General features: G+C 39.5%; 2 protein-coding genes across 4 annotated transcripts; both read left to right on the top strand.

Moving 5' to 3' along the window:
• The first annotated feature begins 2,221 nt into the window (after positions 1 to 2,221).
• On the top strand, positions 2,222 to 9,767 carry LOC144211114 (uncharacterized). 2 transcript variants are annotated; one of them, XM_077738169.1, is made up of 3 exons: positions 2,222 to 2,522; positions 6,282 to 6,422; positions 8,685 to 9,767. In XM_077738169.1, the coding sequence occupies exons 1-3, from the start codon at positions 2,459 to 2,461 to the stop codon at positions 8,861 to 8,863; spliced, it is 384 nt and encodes a 127-aa protein (XP_077594295.1). In that variant the 5' UTR covers positions 2,222 to 2,458; the 3' UTR covers positions 8,864 to 9,767. The 2 variants fall into 2 exon arrangements, with proteins under 2 accessions (XP_077594295.1, XP_077594294.1); XM_077738168.1 differs by having other exon boundaries at positions 2,226 to 2,522; positions 8,682 to 9,767.
• A 2,260-nt stretch (positions 9,768 to 12,027) lies between these two features.
• Positions 12,028 to 18,137, top strand: rab14l (RAB14, member RAS oncogene family, like). 2 transcript variants are annotated; one of them, XM_077736712.1, is made up of 8 exons: positions 12,028 to 12,194; positions 14,519 to 14,577; positions 14,688 to 14,741; positions 15,143 to 15,320; positions 15,433 to 15,499; positions 15,614 to 15,701; positions 15,963 to 15,993; positions 16,076 to 18,137. In XM_077736712.1, the coding sequence occupies exons 2-8, from the start codon at positions 14,526 to 14,528 to the stop codon at positions 16,251 to 16,253; spliced, it is 648 nt and encodes a 215-aa protein (XP_077592838.1). In that variant the 5' UTR covers positions 12,028 to 12,194; positions 14,519 to 14,525; the 3' UTR covers positions 16,254 to 18,137. The 2 variants fall into 2 exon arrangements, with proteins under 2 accessions (XP_077592838.1, XP_077592839.1); XM_077736713.1 differs by lacking the exon at positions 12,028 to 12,194 and adding an exon at positions 12,669 to 12,836.
• The last annotated feature ends 71 nt before the right edge of the window (positions 18,138 to 18,208 follow it).

The following is an 18,208-nucleotide window of genomic DNA, read 5'->3' as shown; positions in this document are numbered from 1 at the left end:
TCTAGGGGGGCCACTATAAGATGTTCTTTAGAGCAATAATTGTGTTTCAGTGTCAAAAAATCTCAGTCAACACCCACCATTAAGTGGGTTTCGATAGGGGCCCACACATTAGAAAAGGGGGCCTATAAGTGAAAGCTCATAAGCATCCCTCACCCCACTATGACTTAAACCAGACATGGGCAAACTTTTAACTTTACTTTGTACTTTTTACTTTAATGATGAGTGATGAGTATATTAATACTTTAGTCCTTTTTTTCTGTTTATGTTTCATATGTACTGTTAACGGATGTACTTTTTTATATGTATCGTATCTTGTGCTGACCCGGCCCTTCTGTCAAATTTTTAAAGTCAATGTGGCCCCTGGGATGAAAAGTTTGCCCACCCCTGACTTAAACCCTGACATTGATCCTTGTTTTGCGTCAATCAGTACAATCTGTTTTATTAGTTAACATATTGTCAAATCTAGCAATATTTCATTAAATGAGGGATACACAAATGCGGAATGCCACAATAGACTGCCCCCTATACAGTATGCTTTAATGTCAACTAAAATGGACATAGCCCATTCAAGTACTGAGCGTTGTATGCCATCTGATAGCAGTTGTTCTTATGGTGCCACCTTGAATCAATGGGACCTAACCGCCATATGCTTCCCACTGCTGGCATATCTCACCGCGTTCCCCGCGTTCACACAAAAATGTGACTCACCAATAAAGCGCACACAGGCGACAAACAACAAGTCAGCTGCGAGCGAGAAAAACGAGAGTGAAGCTCCAGAGCACAGACCTCTGATTGGCCGCCATTGTCCATAATAAGGAACATCAACATGCAAACATATGGAGGTCAAACTAATGCGGGCGAGGTCTGCGGACGGGCCGTTTTTGCTTGTGGAGGGAGCTTAGTGCAAAGCCCTGCCTTATCTGCCGGCATTACAGTCTCTTAGAAAGGATTTACTTTTTAATTCTTGATTAGATGGAATTCTCTCCACAGTGTTCAAGCATTTCGATAGGCAAGATAATAGTAGCGTGTTTATTTGAAAGTCACACACACACACACATACACACACCGAAACGTGTGAGGCAACCCATTTAAAGGCGAAGCTTTTAACACATTGTCCGATAGGGGCTATTGTTAGACGCAATAGATTATCAATCAGGAATTAATCCTGATGGACGTGTGCTTGCCCCATACTTTTCATCTTCTTAATGAGAGGATTTATTTCTTGTTGTTCTATTGCAGTACAGGGATCAAACCGCACTTTTTAAGCTATTTACTTCACTCACATTCTCTACTGCCTATCATCATTTCCTTTGCTAAGGGGGGTTGCTGAGAGTTGACCAGTTTATTCCTGCAAATTAATCTCACAAAACAGCATCATTGTTCTGTATCAGATACGTGACCTACTGGAAATAAATGAATCATGTTGACCCATTTTTTTTAAATCTACGAATAGTAAAAAAAGATAATCAGTCAAGACTGGCTGGTCTGCGGTTAGGGATACGTCAGCTAACATGAGTTAGAGTTTAATGTGGAGTAATTGGTTGACAGAATGTCTACTGTCTATTTGAGGCAGGCGCCAACATAAAACCTAAATACACAAAATACACAAAAGAATTACGATGTGTTAAATATGATATTGAATTGAATTGGTATTCAATTGAAGGCTTTTCTTGTCATCATGCCAGTATAATTAGATTAAAGCTTGCCATAAAGTGCAAAAATAACCACAACAAACATACAACAATATTTCCACATCTGCACTTTTAATGTCAATTAAACCCATGCAAAAATTGCAATGTGAAAAGGAACCCACAAAAAAAGTCCAACGCAAAAAATAAAGACTTTACTGCCTAAGACTACATTCACACTGATTTCTTTTACAGTATAAACAGTCCATTTCCAATGTTTACATATCCGACTTGTCCATAAATCCGAAATACATAACCTACCTCTCATATGAATGCAACCCATTTATAATCAACAAGTGACAGACATGCAAGAACAGTGCTGTGATTTATAGCACTCAAAACACACTTCTCTCCTTCATTCACATCTTCCTCATCAATTATTTTCTCATTGAAAATGCAGTCTGATTTTTTATAGAACACATTTTCCCACCTATAAATGTATTTATGTTATGTTGCAAAGAGAGTAAGACTCTCACTCTTTCTTCTGTTCTCTCAGATATAGCATTTCCCTCCTCCTTTTCTTTCTCCTCCTCCTTCTCCTCATCATCTCTTTTGCCTGAGTGGCTGCTGAGCTGACTGACTGCCCGCATGGCTGCCTCCCTCCCTCGTCAGACTGGCTGGCCGACAGTTGGTGCACGCGCCGTGAACGAGACATCGGGGCTGCTTCCCTCCCCGCCCGTAAGGTGGCACCGCTGCCAGAATTTCCCCCAGCACCAGAAGTGGCAGTACTGGGACCCCGCTCCCAAATCTATCCATCCTGTGCCGCATCCATGACTTTACACGCCTGGTTGGTGTACAGGCTTGGATTTATTTTGGCGCTCTGCTTAACACAAGGTTAGTTTCACCTATATTTTCTTACTGTATTACCAGGCTTTGTTGGTGGAGAAAGTGCCATCCTTTGAACTTGAAACAATCCGAGCCAGTTAAACAGGCAATGTACTAGAAATGGTATGTTTTGAACCTTTTTAATTCAATTCAGAGGAAATATTGAAACTACAACAGGGGGATACAAAGACATGTTTCCAATAAGTACGTCTGAGCTATTCATGTAATTGTTTCCAATCAATGCCAAATATCCATAGTGGCAAACATAAATTTCCCAACAGAGTTGTAACAATTGACCGTAACAAGGTTTTTTCCTTTAACGTGGGAGGGGTAAACTACAAGCAAATTAAGGGGTTAAGATGACTGCACGATTTACTGTCTCCACAGCATGGGGTCACCTCTGATCTCAGAGGACTTAATGAGGCCCACAAAAGCCATATTTATCAATAAAGAAAGTCCATTAAGGTCATTGATGACAATAATGATCATGAGGCAACGAAATGAAGCATACAATGACTGAAAAGCAACCCCCACCTGGGGAATCATTGGCAAAGGATTTGGATGCATAAACGAAATTATATTTACCCAGCAGAATTTAATCCACAATAATAACTTGACTTTTTTTTGAAAGAGTGATACAGGATTATTTTTTGCTGTCGTTATTGTGACCGCAACTGTGCAAAAAAACATCACCGATGGAGCTTAAAAACACGAAAGGACATTTTAGAATGTATTCGAAGAGTCTATTATGCGTTGGTGATTTTTTATGTCATAAATATTAAAATGTATTCAATTGTATCAGGTATTTTTGTAACACAGATATTATGTTACAGTAAGATTTCAAAAATCCACTAGATAGAGCTTTACGAGTAGTAGTAGTGGGTTGTACTTCTATGGAACCTTTAACATGGAGCTGTAGTAGTAGTAGTTCTAGTATTAGTACTGTATTGTAGTATTAGTAGTAGTAGGGTGTTATCTATCAGCGAGTAATTGAACTCTTTTTGAAATCTTTTTTAGAATTAAATACTCTAAAACACAGGTTTTTATGGCCATCTATAAACTGTTTTCAGGCCTGTTAGTTTTTTTTCCCTAAAATTCAGTAATTTAACACTAAAACATAGTCAGTCTAATGTTTTCAACTTATATCTCTGAACATATTTAACGTACTTAGAAATAAGGACTGTACATGAGTTCTATCTTTGTAGGAATTCATACATAATCATTAGTAACTCAGGGTTGCCATGTAAATCTTTTTATCCCAATTAGCATTTGTAATAGCATAATAATTGGCGTGTAAAAATAAGTAGCTGAGCGTAAATCTAGCTTTATTAACAATGAAATGTGGTGTCTTTATAATTAATCCATGTTATTTACAGGAGAACCTGGTGTGCAGTTATAATAAATTGGATAGTACCAAGGGAGGGGGCATGAACGTCTCTCTACTAAGTCCTCATTATGTTGACAAATGCTCATAAGCGGGCATCTCCTCAATTTTTCATGAGTGCAGCCAGCGTGCAGCATTGCATGCTAACAAATAGTCGAATCAACTTGTTTTGCCGGATGTAAATTACTGCCATTTACATCCGGCGTAATTTTTTTTTAAAAAAAACGTGGCACTTTCCGCCACTCTAATGGAATATTTAAAACGCCCCTGAGGTGGAAGCAAAACCTACGAAGCCTTTCTAAAATTGCTCAAAAAGTCTATTCTGAGCATTTATATTATCTTGCATGCTATCCAAGAATAAATTTGCAACAGGTGTGAATGCAATTATAATGAACCTGATCATGGGTATCAGAACTTTCATGTTCATTTCTTCATCTCATCTCATTTTCTGAACCGCTTCATCCTCATCAGGGTTGAAGGGGGTGCTGGAGTCTATCCCAGCTGACTCGGGGCTATAGGCTGGGGACACCCTGAATTGGTGGCAGGCTGAGGGCACAAGGCTTCGGGGTCCTGAGTTCAAATCCAGGTCTTTTCCATCTGTGTGGAATTTTCATGTTCTCCCTGGGCCTGCGTAGGTTTCCTCTGGGTACTCCGTTTTCCTCCCACATTCCAAAAAGCACGATAGACTGATTGGACACTCTAAATTGCCCCTAGATAGTGAATGTGCATGGTTGTCCATCTCCTTGTTCCCTGCAATCGTCTGGCCACCGATTCAATTACCCCAATTAAAAGTAATTTTCATTTGACATTTACAAATGGTGATTCCTATCCCTAATATGTGCCAATGCCCCATCTGTGATGAGCTTTTTATAGCTACTAATGTGAAATCTTAGGAATCTCAGTCTACTGTATCACCAACATGGAGGGAAATCTGAAAACATCCCCCTTAAGGTTGGCACATAGTTGCAGCCCTGGCGAAGCTTTACATCGATTGCGGCAGATTTCCAAAAGTGATTTTTGTAAGAGCATTTGCAGTGGGATTAGTTCGCTCTTGAAAGCTCCATCCCCGGCTTTGGGTTTGGCTATTTAGCGGCGTCCAGGCAAGTGAGAGGCTGGTGTCCCTCCGCGGGCCATGGGAGATAAAGACGGAGGATTGCTTTCAGCTGAAAAGCTGATCTTCCATCTTGTGTGTACGGGATTTGGCGGGTCAGTCGCAGGTGTGTGCGGTCGCTCTCAATTCATGGGCAATCCCTGCTTAAATCCCATAGGGATGGATTCGGTCCACTCCCTTCCTTAAAGGTCCTGTGAAAATTGTGGAAAAAGCACCAAGACGATTCCTGAAAGAAGTTGTAGCCAGAGGTCTCAACGGGAAGCACTTGCGTCTGTTTGGGCAAATCATTTGAATCATCACTTGAAAAGGAAGCGTCAGCCCCACCACTAATCATCGCCATCCTGTCCCCCCCTGAGTCATTTTCTGTGCCGTCGCCTCCAACGTAGACAGGCAGCTTAGCTTTGAAATGGCAAAGCGCTATAGAGGCTGAGTCAGTCACTGTTAGGCCAAAGGCTTCAGAGAAGAAGATCACAAGTCCGTTTTTCTCCGCTTGTCATTCAAGATGAGGGTAATAAAAAGCAGCCCTCATGATGAAGCCTGATGGCTTTTTTGATTAACTTCTCTTCAAGCACTGAGCACAATATATTCATTGGTTGAAGTGGCTTTGTGGATCGTTAATAGCTTCTTTGTATGCATGAACGTAAAATCTAAGTCGCCCATGGGCCAACTGAAAGGAAGTATACTATGTAGGCCACGTTTACACGACAAGGATCTTAAGCAAAAACGGAAAAGAGGCGGGTTTCTGTTATTCTAATTCCATGTTTATGCGTTTTTTGGGGAGGATCCTGTAGGAAAAAACTCAAATTTTTGCACGATTTCCACACTGGAAGGACTTTTTGGACGTAAACGGTTGAGTTTTTTGTAAATGCTTTCAAATGGCCTCATAAAAAGCAAAATAGGCGACTAACCAATTATATGATACGTCACCATATTTGACATTGATATATGACACATTGTGCTTTGCAGATGTTCTGCTTGACAAATTAAAAATGCATACAAACTTTCTCAACACAGGTTTGGTCTATTATCATATAATTGGAATGACCTGTACAGTATTCTAAAAAAAAAACACAAGAAATATGCATATCACCAATGACAAATACTTGCCACCAAGGTATTATGTTCATCTCCCTTATTATACTCCGTCCCTACTGCAGTAATAAAACTAGCCATTCTATTTATATTATTCATGGTGATTGTGTTTAGTACTCCTTCTATTGGCGCACAATAGCAGGCGTGAGCATGACCTTAATTGACTTTCTTTTTTCTACAGTGGAGGGTCTGCAGTGCTATGGCTGCAATATCATCCAGGGTCAAAGGTACGTGGACGTGGGCTGCTCCAACCCGGAGGTGCTCACCTGCGCCCACTCGCACAAAGGCTTTAAGCATCGCTTCTGCATCAAGACAGAAAGCAGTGAGTAAATCACACCTACGAAAGCAAGGCAGAAAAAAAGGAATGGTTAAAAAGACCTTTTTGAACCATCACCTTGTGGACCTCTATTTGCGATTCCCTTATTCGCAACCGCATATCTTCACGGCATTAAAACCCAAAGCAGAGCCAGTAATGAATAACAAAGGGTGTCAAAGTAGTGTTATTGTCTGGCAGGGTGTAATTTGTCACTGTTAAAAACAATTCCCAGGTGAATTAGTATGTTTTAATCATCTAAACAGCCGGCAAGAGCTATGTAAACATTAATAAACTAGACTACACTTGCTGAATTTCGCCTCTTGTGCCTGATGCTAGTTTTACTCAACCTCTATTCAACAGTCAAGTACAACGTTTGTGATCATGACGATGAGGGCAGGGCTACTTTTTAGGATACAAGTGGAAAAATGGGAGTAAAAACAGTCATTTGAAATAACAACAAGGATTGTATTTTCCCTCGGGGACCTGGCACTTCATTGCCAAGCCAGCGATTTAAACCTTAATAACTGGGTCACTGAAGTTCTGCAGGATACAGTCCACGGACATTTTGCTCTAATGTTACTTCCTATGAATTGCTTTAAAATACAATCGCACCCAAACGCATCAAAATTGAATTTCAAGCTGCCTTCAAGTCATACAAGTTTTTGCGACAAACATTCTATATCTAGAAGGAAAAAAAACATTTAAAAATGTATATAAATGACTGCGCCTGAGAAGAGTAGCTTGCATGTTCACCCAGGGCTTACGTGGGTTTTCTCCCGGTACTCTGGGGTTCTCCTACATCCCAAAAACATGTAGGGTAACATAAAGGGTAATTGGGTATGGTTTGTCCAATATCTGGCATAAAAATATGAATACTTTTATAGTAACTTTTATAGATAGAGAGTTGCAACATGTTTTTGCACGTTTCTTTTACTATATTCCCAAGCTAGATACTTATTCATGGAATATGTATGGGCCAGCAGATTAAAATGTCATGAATGCACTATGGCATGCCAGACGATATGGGCTTAATCATTTCTAATGGTACGTCAATGCAAATGTTCTCAGGGTCGTGAATATTCACTTAGCCAGTTATATAACGTGGCCGTTTTAGTCGCCTTGCTGAGTTCGTGAGAAGCCGCCCGTGGTACCGCGCAAAGTCGAGTAGCCGATTCGGCGGCAGTGATGGTCAGATGCTGATGTGCGCGTGGTCGGTCACACATGTCCAGATGTTTTTTCGCTTGACGTCCAAGAGCCCAGAGGGCTGATGAGGCACCTTTTCCATCCTTCTTGGAGAGAGTGCAAGCTAAGACCAAGGCTGACAACATCACACCAAGTGACAAAACACTTTGTCAAAATGCTCCATCAGCCTGTAAATCTGAGTGCGCAGAATGTCGCGAATGTTTAAAAGGTTTTACGGAAACCACAAATTAATTCATTTTAGTTTTTCTTTTAGTTTTATTCGTTTGTAACGTTTCATGCAATTTTTTTTTCAATTTTCAAGCTCAATCATAATAGATCTTGGATACACACAAGAGGACATTCATTCATCAATTTTCTGAACTGCTGATCCTCGCAAGGGTCGCGGGGGTGCTGGGGCCTATTCCTGCCAACAATGGGCACACCAGGTGTGGGGAACACGGAATCTAAGGACTATTTTATTTATATTTGAAAAAAGATCACCCTTAAGGCATTCCACACAAACATACCTCTAATAATAAAACAATAGGTTAAGAGATTAGAAAGTAAACAAAAGAAATAACTGAATTTTTTGACAATCGAGTCAAGTTATGTTAGAATGGAACTAAACTATCAATTACAAAGATTCCAAATCCCCGCTTCAAGCTCTTTTTGTTTAGGGATTGTCAAATTGGATTTGTGAATCCTCCAAAAACTAATACTATTGAACCCGTTGGCAAAAAAGAATTTAACAGCTTTTGTCTTACAACATTATGATTTTCATCACAGCTTTTTATTAGTGCAGCTGCAGTTTTTAAACCGATAAAACGATACCATGCCACTTCAAAACGCATTGATCCTATTTGCTGTGACAGATGTTTCTTCACGTGTCAATTCATATCCGTAAGCACACAATGTGTCTTCTCCTTTGCCTTGCCAATTACATGCGTGCACTATTTGTTGCTTACTGCTGCTATTTTCCTGCTGAGCCATTAAACTCTTGTGTGAATGACTTGTCTTCTCCCTCCATCCTTCCATTTATCCATGCATCCATCTATCCTCCCATCCTTCCATCCATCCATGCAGCAGCACTGGGCATCGTCCTGACCAGCGGCTGTGCCACATCCAGACATTGCCAACAACAGGAGCTGCCAGGCGTACGCATTCACTGCTGTGACTCGGACCTGTGTAACAGTGCCCCCTCGCGCGGACAATTGCACCGCTCATGGGCACTGGCAAGCCTGCTGATGCTGAGGATGTGGTTGTAGATGTGAGGCAAAGCAAACTATCTATAAACTGCCAAGTTAGGGCCTGAATACATTTTTAATATGTGGGCAAAAATGTCCACAAAATGATCAGGTGATAGGTTTAAATTGACTTTGAGGACAGTGAGGGGTTAAAAAAAACCTCCCAAACTTCTTAGAGTTTGTGTTTTCAGGAAAAGATTTGATGACATTGTAAATCTGGTGTGTTAAACGTGGTCATTCTACTTTCACAGAGAAGGCCATTTCTATATTGGCTTGCCACAATTACTTGGCTAATCTATAACTAATGGATTAAAAAGTGAATGTAAACATTTCTAAATGTTGATTATTCGATGACAGATACTCTTGAAACATTTTGTCCATAACTTATTGTATTCAACTTCTTAATATCATTTCTTTTGGTTGACCAATATGGGAGAAAAACAATAATAATCTTTATTTATTAATGTATGTTTTTAACATTCATTTGTACGTAGTTAGAAAAAAATGGAGATATTTTCTCTTAATATAGAGATCATTTATTCACCTTAAGAAAAAAAGCAAACATTACATATTATTATCTTTATTTTTAAAAGATAAAAATACTACATTGAGTTTGACATCTTTGTTCTAAATGGAATAACAGCCTAAATATATGATTTTTTAAAGAGCACAACATTGTTACTTTACTTTTTTTCTCATTCTATGATAAAAACGCTATCACATTAGGTGTTATTTCATCTAAACAAGAGTGGTGTGGCTGCTTAAATGATGTTGAAAGTTGCTTTTTTGTTACGATACTTTTCTATCATGCTGTACTGACATTCACATTCAAGAGTCAACAACTTTGACGTTCTGCCAAAAGTTCTCTCGCCAAAAGTTAACTTTGGTTGGTGACTACTTACAGCAAGGGTGTACAAACTTTTTTTGGGGGTGACTTTCAGAAAAAAGGCCAACATAAACAACATGCATTTGTTAAAAATTGATTTTTAAGGTTTGCCTCGGTCATCGCTCCCATCTCTTCCAGTCAAAATGATCACACGATAGCAGCCTTCCCAGTTGAAATGGTTTTGATATCTATACCTCTCAATGGTTGTAAATGAGGGTTACAAGCAACAAAATATATTTATACTTTATTTTTTTTTTTAATATAACAAAGTTTGTTTTTACATGTATAACTGTCTTTACATGTAAATACTGAAACCCTGCAGATTTCTACATTGATTTCATCATGTTGTAGGTTTTGACACCACTGAAAAAGCTCCGTTAAAATATATACTTGAAAATACAAGATTAATGCAACCGAATGTAGGTTGAATTTTGAATTTTTGCGCTGGCCATTTGAAATAATATTGTCAAAATTTGCTGTGGGAAAAAAGGGCAGTTCGAGTATATTTTCTATGATTAAAAGTGATGGAGGGTCTCGTATTACGCTTCCAATTCCAGGTTCATTCACATTGCTCATTAATGATATCGAGATTTTGCCATAAAAGATAGAACTTTGAAAAAAGTTTACCTTTACTATTACAACATATACTGTGCATTTATTTTCATCACTTAGAAATTTCATATTTTTATTGAGATAGGGTATGTGATATGTATATTGTTCTCTATAGGCCACTCATGTATTGTTTGTCAAATGAAATATGCATATATTTTTTTTAGTTTTTTTTGTTGTTGTTATTGTTGTTGTTAATTACCGGCAAAGCTTCGGGAGAGGACACTGCATGCGGATATATAGATGATTTTAAGAGTCACTGCATGTCAAATGAGTCATTGTTGAATTCATTAAAAGATTTGTATTTTTCACAAAAAAAGCATTCAAGTACATTTTATGTTGGCTAGACAGATGATGATGCTATGCCTTACTATTGCCATCCATTTAGGAATGCATATGTACTCTATAAATAGACACATCACATTAATAGGTTCTCAAATGTCTATTATCTTTTACATTGATAATGCCAAATTCTATTGTTGTCCTTGTTCTGGATTTCAGCAAGAATGATATTTATTTCGAGGATGGGCGAGTAAAGGGTGGCTTTAAGAGTCTGACCAGAAGTTGGCAATTTAATCATGCTTGATACTATATCTCCTGTGATCAACACACCAAAAAACTGTAATTGGTGAGTTAAAAGACTGCAGGTTTGTATCACTGACAATTGTTGTCAAGAAGTCATTTAAATGCCTTGTGCTGGACTACTACAAGAGGGATAAGAATATTTATTAACTGTGTAGACAAATTTTGCATAGAAATAAATAAATGCAAAACTACAAATCCTTGTTTTTGATAGAATTTGATGTAAACGACAAGACTTACAAAAAATGCATTAGAAGAAGTGCATATAAAAGTGAAAAATTACCCAATATTACTAAATAAACAATGTGTGAAATGTTAACAACGTGAATGCAGCGCAATTGGGCTGTTTTAATCTTCGCAAATGTCCTAATTTACTTAGCAACCGTCTTCATCTTCAGATCAACCGTCTTTTTCAGGCACAAAGGTAAGTAATGTTCTCTACCGATAAAATGCAGTGGAAATTTGGTTAAATAATGTACTAGTTTATTTTTGAGACGACTGGTGGTAGGGTTAGGACGAGAGATTGAGGGTCCGACCTTTTCTATGTGGAGTTTGCACGTCTCCCTGGGCTTCCCTGGGCTTTCTCTGGGTACTCCAGTGACCTCCCACATCCCAAAAAACATGCTTGGTAGCTTGTTTGAACACTCTAATTTCCCCTAGGTATGAGTATGAGCGTATATGGTTGTCCGTCTCTTTGTGCCCTGTGATTGGCTGGCAAACAATTTAAAGTGTCCCCTGTCTGGTGCTGATAATTGGCTGGGATAGGGTCCAGCACCCCCTTTGTGAGGATAAACATTTTGGGAAATGAATAAAGATTTTGAAACAGAATAAAAAATAAGATAAAAGTATATTTAATGTGATTTCATGTTTGAGAAGAATAAAAAAGAAACTTTAAAGAAGTTTAAACTAATTGCATTCAATAATTAATTAATTCCATCAACCTACTGACATTGATGTTTTCCTCAACAGTAACTATAATAAATATATAAAACTGCATTTCTTGTTCACGTGGGTTGTCTTTGCTGATATTTGTAAAGTTTACGGTACTTACTGAGTATTCCTGTTAAAGTGAGGTCATTCTCCTCCTCCTCCGCCTCCTCCTCCTCCTCCAGTGATGCTCTTTGTCCCCTGACCGAGCCCATTGCACGCAGTGGAGGAAACCCTGTGCCGCCGTGAGCCGCCATCTTGGATAGGACGATCCTACTTGAGCCAGGATAACCCGCAAAACAACTCCTCCGAATTGCTTCTTTTCCAGGCCAAAAGGCTTCTTTTCTGGTAAGTCGTTTTTACGCCTGCCCTGATCGCAGACGAAAAACGGCAATCGGACCCTGGGGTTAGAAAAAAAAAACACTTTGTGACGATTACGGGCCTTTTTTTTTTGCTATTTTGTGTTGTCGCGGTCCGGCTAACGAAGCGATCTTAACAGAAGACCTGGTACGACTTTGGCGATTTAAAGATCACAATCATTAACGAGATTTCAAGTTAATAGACATGTCACTTTTTGATTATACGTAAACATATTGACACTGTCATAACGTTTAAGCTTCATCCGGGTGATTAGCCCCAGCCCCAACCCCGGTGAGCCGAACGGTAGTAAGATAGCATGCTAATGCTATGTCTAGCCAGGTGTTCATTTTTGTTTGTCCCTAAAGTTTCGTCATTTAAAAAAAAAAGCTTCTCCGTATGTGTCAACACGCCATCGACTGAGCCCCTGTGATGTTGGCGGTTCTTTGTTGCTGTAACATCGCTGATGTCACATAGCAGCTATCGTGCTAATGCCAATGTTGGCTGTCAAGACTGCTAAGCGAAGCATCAATTTGGGGCCTTAAATGGAGATTAAAACATCCCAACTAGCTGCGTTACTGGTCTGCCATTGACTAATTAATTCCTGTAGGAGGAGAAAACAACTACATCAAGGTGAGGGAGATTCATTTATTATCTAAAGAAGGCCAGGGACATCATGATGAGTTTCATGTTTGGTTTTTATTTAGGAATCTAAAACATCCCCTCAATGTTATGTATGCAGCATCAGATGTGGGGGTTTAACTGGATGCTCACTTAAATGTTTTGTATGTGTCATAATTCTATGATCAATAATAAGTCTTAATTAAAAGGGCTCCTCGTATTGGTGCAAGTCAAATACTACGTTGAGAGAGTAATTATGCTGACTCCAGCGTAAACAGTAAATGTGCCACCTGCATATTGAATTTTTTTCTTCAGATTGTGAACCCTTCCGGCCAGTTGCTGTCCACGTGTCAAACCCACAAAATAGTCTACTTTAAACTCATCTGTCTTGTAATGATGTAACACAAGTTACTCGATTAATGACAGTTTGCTGAAACCTAATCTACATGCAAATAGTAGTTACCAGGGTAAATGTGTGTAAAAAACATAATCATATATCAAATAATTGGAAAAACCGTATGATGATGACTATTATTTTTTTTGTTTTGCAAAACAGTGTTTTTACATCTCAATCTCGAAGTTCTGGAATTCTGCTGACTTAAAATGAGTCACATCCTTCGAATAGTGTGTCATGATTTCCATCAGTAGTGCACCTTCCTCTTGCCACAATAGGAAGTAGTTGTTGAGACAAGGAAACACACTTACTGATGGTGCCTAAATAAAATAATAAAAGTGCTGAGCCGTGTCATTTGGTCACATGCTTAATAAGACCTTCTCTAAAATTAGTCTCATTAGGGTAAAAGTAGAACAAGCAAAGTACAATTAGGACCACCCCTGTCAAATACAGCAGTGGACATACTCACACAGGGGCTCGAGATGCCACGTGAGGGTCATGTGACGGCAGGCAGCTGAGAAAAGTCGGCTAGGAAAAAAAGCTCCTAATGTGAGGTAGAAGTTGGAATTGCAGGAATGGTAAACAAATTAAGATACAAAGATCCAACATTTTAAGATGAGTCAAAGAGCCACATTGTATGTCAGAAGCAGCACAAAAAAAATCCAATCAGCCAAATTATTTTTTAAAATATAATGTATTTTTAGTGTGGTTCAAGAGACTAAAAAGGAGAAAAATTAAACGATGCAAAGAGGTACAGTATACACAAAGTATGATGAGAAGCAAAGAGCCACATGCAGCTCGAGAGCCACATGCTCGCCACCCCTGGTATAGTGGAACTTTTTTTTTTTTTTTTTAAATGAACACATTGACAGACAAAAAGCAACTATCATTTTTTTTTTTTTTACATCCGCCAGTATGGAAAATCTACAGAAGGCAAAGTTTATATATTTGCTTCCGTTGGTGTGTTTGGTTTGTCTCCATGCTTTTGTTCTGGGTAAGTCAAGAATGAATAAAGAGATTTTTATCAAACCTGTACGATAGGTTTGAGGGCAAACATCATTAAGGTCAGAAAAGGAATTTTGAGATAACATAATAATGGCTTGCCTAGTTAACTTAAATATGCGGGGTAAGGTGATATGATAAGAGATGGATTGATGACATTTTGGGGCATGAGAGCAAAGGTAGAGTGCCCGCTCAATCAATTGTGGCTTTGAATTTGACGGTACTGCGACTGAAGGACTGTTTAAATTAATGTTGTTGTTGACACTCAATCTAATATCAGTTGTTATTTCTCTTTCAGAGCCACAATGGCTACGGCACCGTACAACTACTCCTACATTTTCAAATACATCATCATTGGTAAGCATTAAGTCCTAATTTCCGATCACATGATCTCGGATTCTGGAGTAACTAATAGTCATGTTTTCTCGTGCCCCGCCTTTTTTCACTCAATCTTACTTTTTTCACAGGTGATATGGGGGTCGGCAAGTCATGTTTGCTTCACCAATTCACAGAAAAGAAATGTAAGTACCTTCCGATACTTTTTCATCATCCGCGTTTTTTCTTTCAATTACCGGAAACGGAAGCGTGCGCTCGGTACTGAGAGGCTCTTGTGCGTCTTAACTGCAGCCGCTCATTCAGTCTAACGTTCAATGGTCGCCATTATGATGCCAGATGCCACGCTCCCCGCTTCCAGTCACGCGCCTTGGCTTTTGAATGCTTCGGTTCGACAGCCGCTGCCCGATTTGCGGGCGACTGAGCTGTCGGTTTTGGTGATTGCAGCTTCAGTTTTTAATACCTTAGCGGGGTACAAATTGGTACAATGTTCGCACCATCGCACGATTCATTCTTTGTGTGCCTACTTAAACGTTTAGTGGGGATGTAATTAAAATACAAAAACATCCTTCTTCTACCTTCCCGGCAGTCATGGCAGACTGCCCCCACACCATCGGCGTGGAGTTCGGCACAAGGATAATCGAGGTGAGCGGCCAAAAAATCAAGCTGCAGATCTGGGACACGGCCGGCCAGGAGCGCTTCCGGGCCGTAACCCGCTCGTATTACCGCGGCGCGGCGGGGGCGCTGATGGTCTACGACATCACGAGGTACGTCAGTGACTAAGCCTAGTTTTCAACTTGACGTGGAAATAGGTTCAGCCTCATTTTAAAGAATCATTTGTCCACCAAAACCTGAGCATGTTTTTTGTTTTTAACACAGGAGAAGCACGTACAATCACCTCAGCAGCTGGTTGACCGACGCCAGAAACCTCACCAATCCCAACACAGTATGTCCAAACATTGCTGTATAGTTGAAGTAGATTTTAAGTTGAAACGATAACATTACAACATGAACATGTTTGTTTAATGATCTATTTGAAATGTGTTTCTCCTGTCTTCAGGTTATCATTCTCATAGGAAACAAAGCAGACCTGGAAGCCCAGCGCGACGTCACCTACGAGGAAGCCAAGCAGTTTGCCGAGGAGAACGGTGAGTCGGAGTGAAGCGAAAGTGGAGGAATGCCACACTGTTCAAAGAATGAGAAGTATTTATTGAGCGTGCGCAAACCGTTTAGAGTTATTTACTGTCATTGTTCCCCACCGTAAATATCAAGCTTTGGAGACGGACGTGATCAGCAGTTGCGATTCTACATTGAAGTTTCGGGTTTTAGTTTACTTTATTGGGGGTTATAAATGAATGGCAGTTTTTCCATTAACATGAATGGTCAAAGATGTCATTCCTTTTTTTCAGGTCTGCTCTTCCTGGAAGCCAGTGCAAAAACGTAAGCACATAATCAGTAATTAAATGTCTTTCTTTCCTCTTTCTTGCATTCTCATTTTGACACCAATCAATCTCTTCTTCAGGGGCGAAAATGTGGAGGATGCTTTCCTGGAGGCGGCCAAGAAGATCTACCAGAACATCCAAGACGGCAGCCTGGACCTGAATGCCGCCGAATCAGGTGTCCAGCACAAGCCGTCGGCCCCCCAGGGTGGCCGACTAACCAGCGAACCACAACCTCAGAGGGAAGGCTGCGGATGCTAATGACCAAGCCTCGTCCTCTCCCGCACCAAATCCAGCCAAGACCACCATCCCTGCCGCTTTCCCTTTTTTTGTTCCTATCATCTCACCACCCAGATTCATTACATTTCCTGTCTTTTTTTGTTTTGTTTTTGCTTTTACCCCTCCAAATAACTTTTCTACGAATCAATCCTAAATTCCCCCCGCTCTCCCTCCCCCGCGTTCCCTATTACCGCAGGGCTGGTTTTGTCGGGCGCCATTTTAAGCATCTCCTCAAAGACGGCAACTCGGCTCTTGATTTGTAATGGGAAAGACTACGGTTTCTCCCTTTTCTGGAGCATTTCCTCTTTAGCCCAGCTAACCTTTAGCAAGAGAGGCAGAGTACACTCTGAACTTGTCACTAGCCAATGGCAGGGCACATCTACACACACACACACATTCCCTCATATCACACCTATAGACGATTTAAACTCGAATCATCTTAATTTTGCTTTGGCCAGAGACAGAAGAGTACCCTGGTAGAATATTGAGCAGAGGTGTCCAAACTACAGCCCAGTTTTTACTATCTCGGAGCAAATTAGGAAAATATCATTTAATATGGCCTGGACAAGCTTAAATTCACTCTACATTCTGCTGCAATTCTCAGTTAATAATTATTTTTTTTTAAGTAGGTTTAACAGTGTCTCCGCTCACGGGTCCAACTCTGCAACATGTTGAAATCATTGTGAGAAACTACAATTTCAGTAGTGTATCATGTAAGAAAATTGATATACTATAAAGATTACCAATATTAATCCAAAGTGATACATTGAGATTTATTGATAACTTTTTGGACTGTAAATAGAATTATTGTTTGTGAAAACATTTCAACTAGGAATACTGGTATTCCATGATCGTGTATCTATTTAAAAATATACGTAATATAAAAAAATTCTCACCTGATGAACATACTCACTTTAACAAATTAATGAAGAATTTCACATTAGCCCTTCCGTCTTGATTTTTCTGGAAGCAGCCGTCAGACAAAAGTTTGGACACCTCTGGTATGAAGCCACGCATTCACATCGATACAATTTAGTCTTCAATGAACTTGAACAGACTCTAACGAACATCTTAGCTAAATGTCAATTAAAAAGAAAGCGTTTGCACCCTTATATCACGAGCACCATTTTGTTTGTTGCCTTATCAATATTCATCTCTCGCAATTTGACCCGCTCGAATCAGGGTTTCTTTGTTTTTTTTTTGTCGTCTACAAATATCGAATGCATGGCCTTGACTGCTCCTAAAAATGGCCGCTTCGTAGATGAACCCATGCAGCAACTGCATATGCCCACCACCCCTAAAGAAGTTATCTGTTTTAATTTGTGTATTATAGTGACACTTGATTGGATGGCTGTGTATATAAATTATAACTCTTTGGTGTTGCCCTGGCTGGGTTGGATCTAGACATTGTACAGTTTGATTTGTTAGTAGCGGGTTGCCTGTAAGTCAATGCTTGGGAAGGGGGGGTGCATTCTGTAACATAGTTTCAATTATTATTAATAATAAATGTATGTCAAAGGAGATACACACACATCTACTTAATCCCACTTTCCATCTGCACACTACTGAACTTTGCCAGGTTTATGATCATGTGCAAAATTGTATTTATTTTAAGTCCTACATTACGGTCTTAATTTCTTTTTGGGGGGGTGGGTGAAAGGTCTTGTCTGAATAGCCACTTTCTGCTTTTCTGTCCTGCGACTAAAGAAAAAAAAACGTACATATGTATACATTTTTGAAAGCAGTGCTAACGTTTAAAAGCATTTTTTTTGCGTGTATATGATTTTTAAAATGTTGACATTTTGATTTTAATGACAAAAAAGACTTATAGACAGAGAGGAAAAAATAAATTATACATAACCTGTCTACAGTTCGTCTGTGTTTTGAGTCGGTCTTCATGAAGTTGGAGTTTATCAATTTAGGGGAACAAATTTTGC

The sequence above is a fragment of the Stigmatopora nigra genome, chromosome 17, assembly GCF_051989575.1.
Source record: "Stigmatopora nigra isolate UIUO_SnigA chromosome 17, RoL_Snig_1.1, whole genome shotgun sequence".
Lineage (NCBI taxonomy): Eukaryota > Metazoa > Chordata > Actinopteri > Syngnathiformes > Syngnathidae > Stigmatopora > Stigmatopora nigra.
Note: the sequence above shows the minus strand (reverse complement) of the source record. Positions and strands in the feature narration are given on the sequence as shown.

Excerpts from the sequence above, each read along its gene's own strand:
- LOC144211114 (XM_077738168.1), top strand. The coding sequence starts at position 2,459 with ATGACTTTACACGCCTGGTTGGTGTACAGGCTTGGATTTATTTTGGCG. Across the intron at positions 2,523-6,281 it reads GGCGCTCTGCTTAACACAAG|TGGAGGGTCTGCAGTGCTAT; the intron begins GTTAGTTTCACC and ends TTTTTTCTACAG. Across the intron at positions 6,423-8,681 it reads CTGCATCAAGACAGAAAGCA|CAGCACTGGGCATCGTCCTG; the intron begins GTGAGTAAATCA and ends CCATCCATGCAG.
- rab14l (XM_077736712.1), top strand. The coding sequence starts at position 14,526 with ATGGCTACGGCACCGTACAACTACTCCTACATTTTCAAATACATCATC. Across the intron at positions 14,578-14,687 it reads TTTCAAATACATCATCATTG|GTGATATGGGGGTCGGCAAG; the intron begins GTAAGCATTAAG and ends CTTTTTTCACAG. Across the intron at positions 15,702-15,962 it reads GCAGTTTGCCGAGGAGAACG|GTCTGCTCTTCCTGGAAGCC; the intron begins GTGAGTCGGAGT and ends CCTTTTTTTCAG.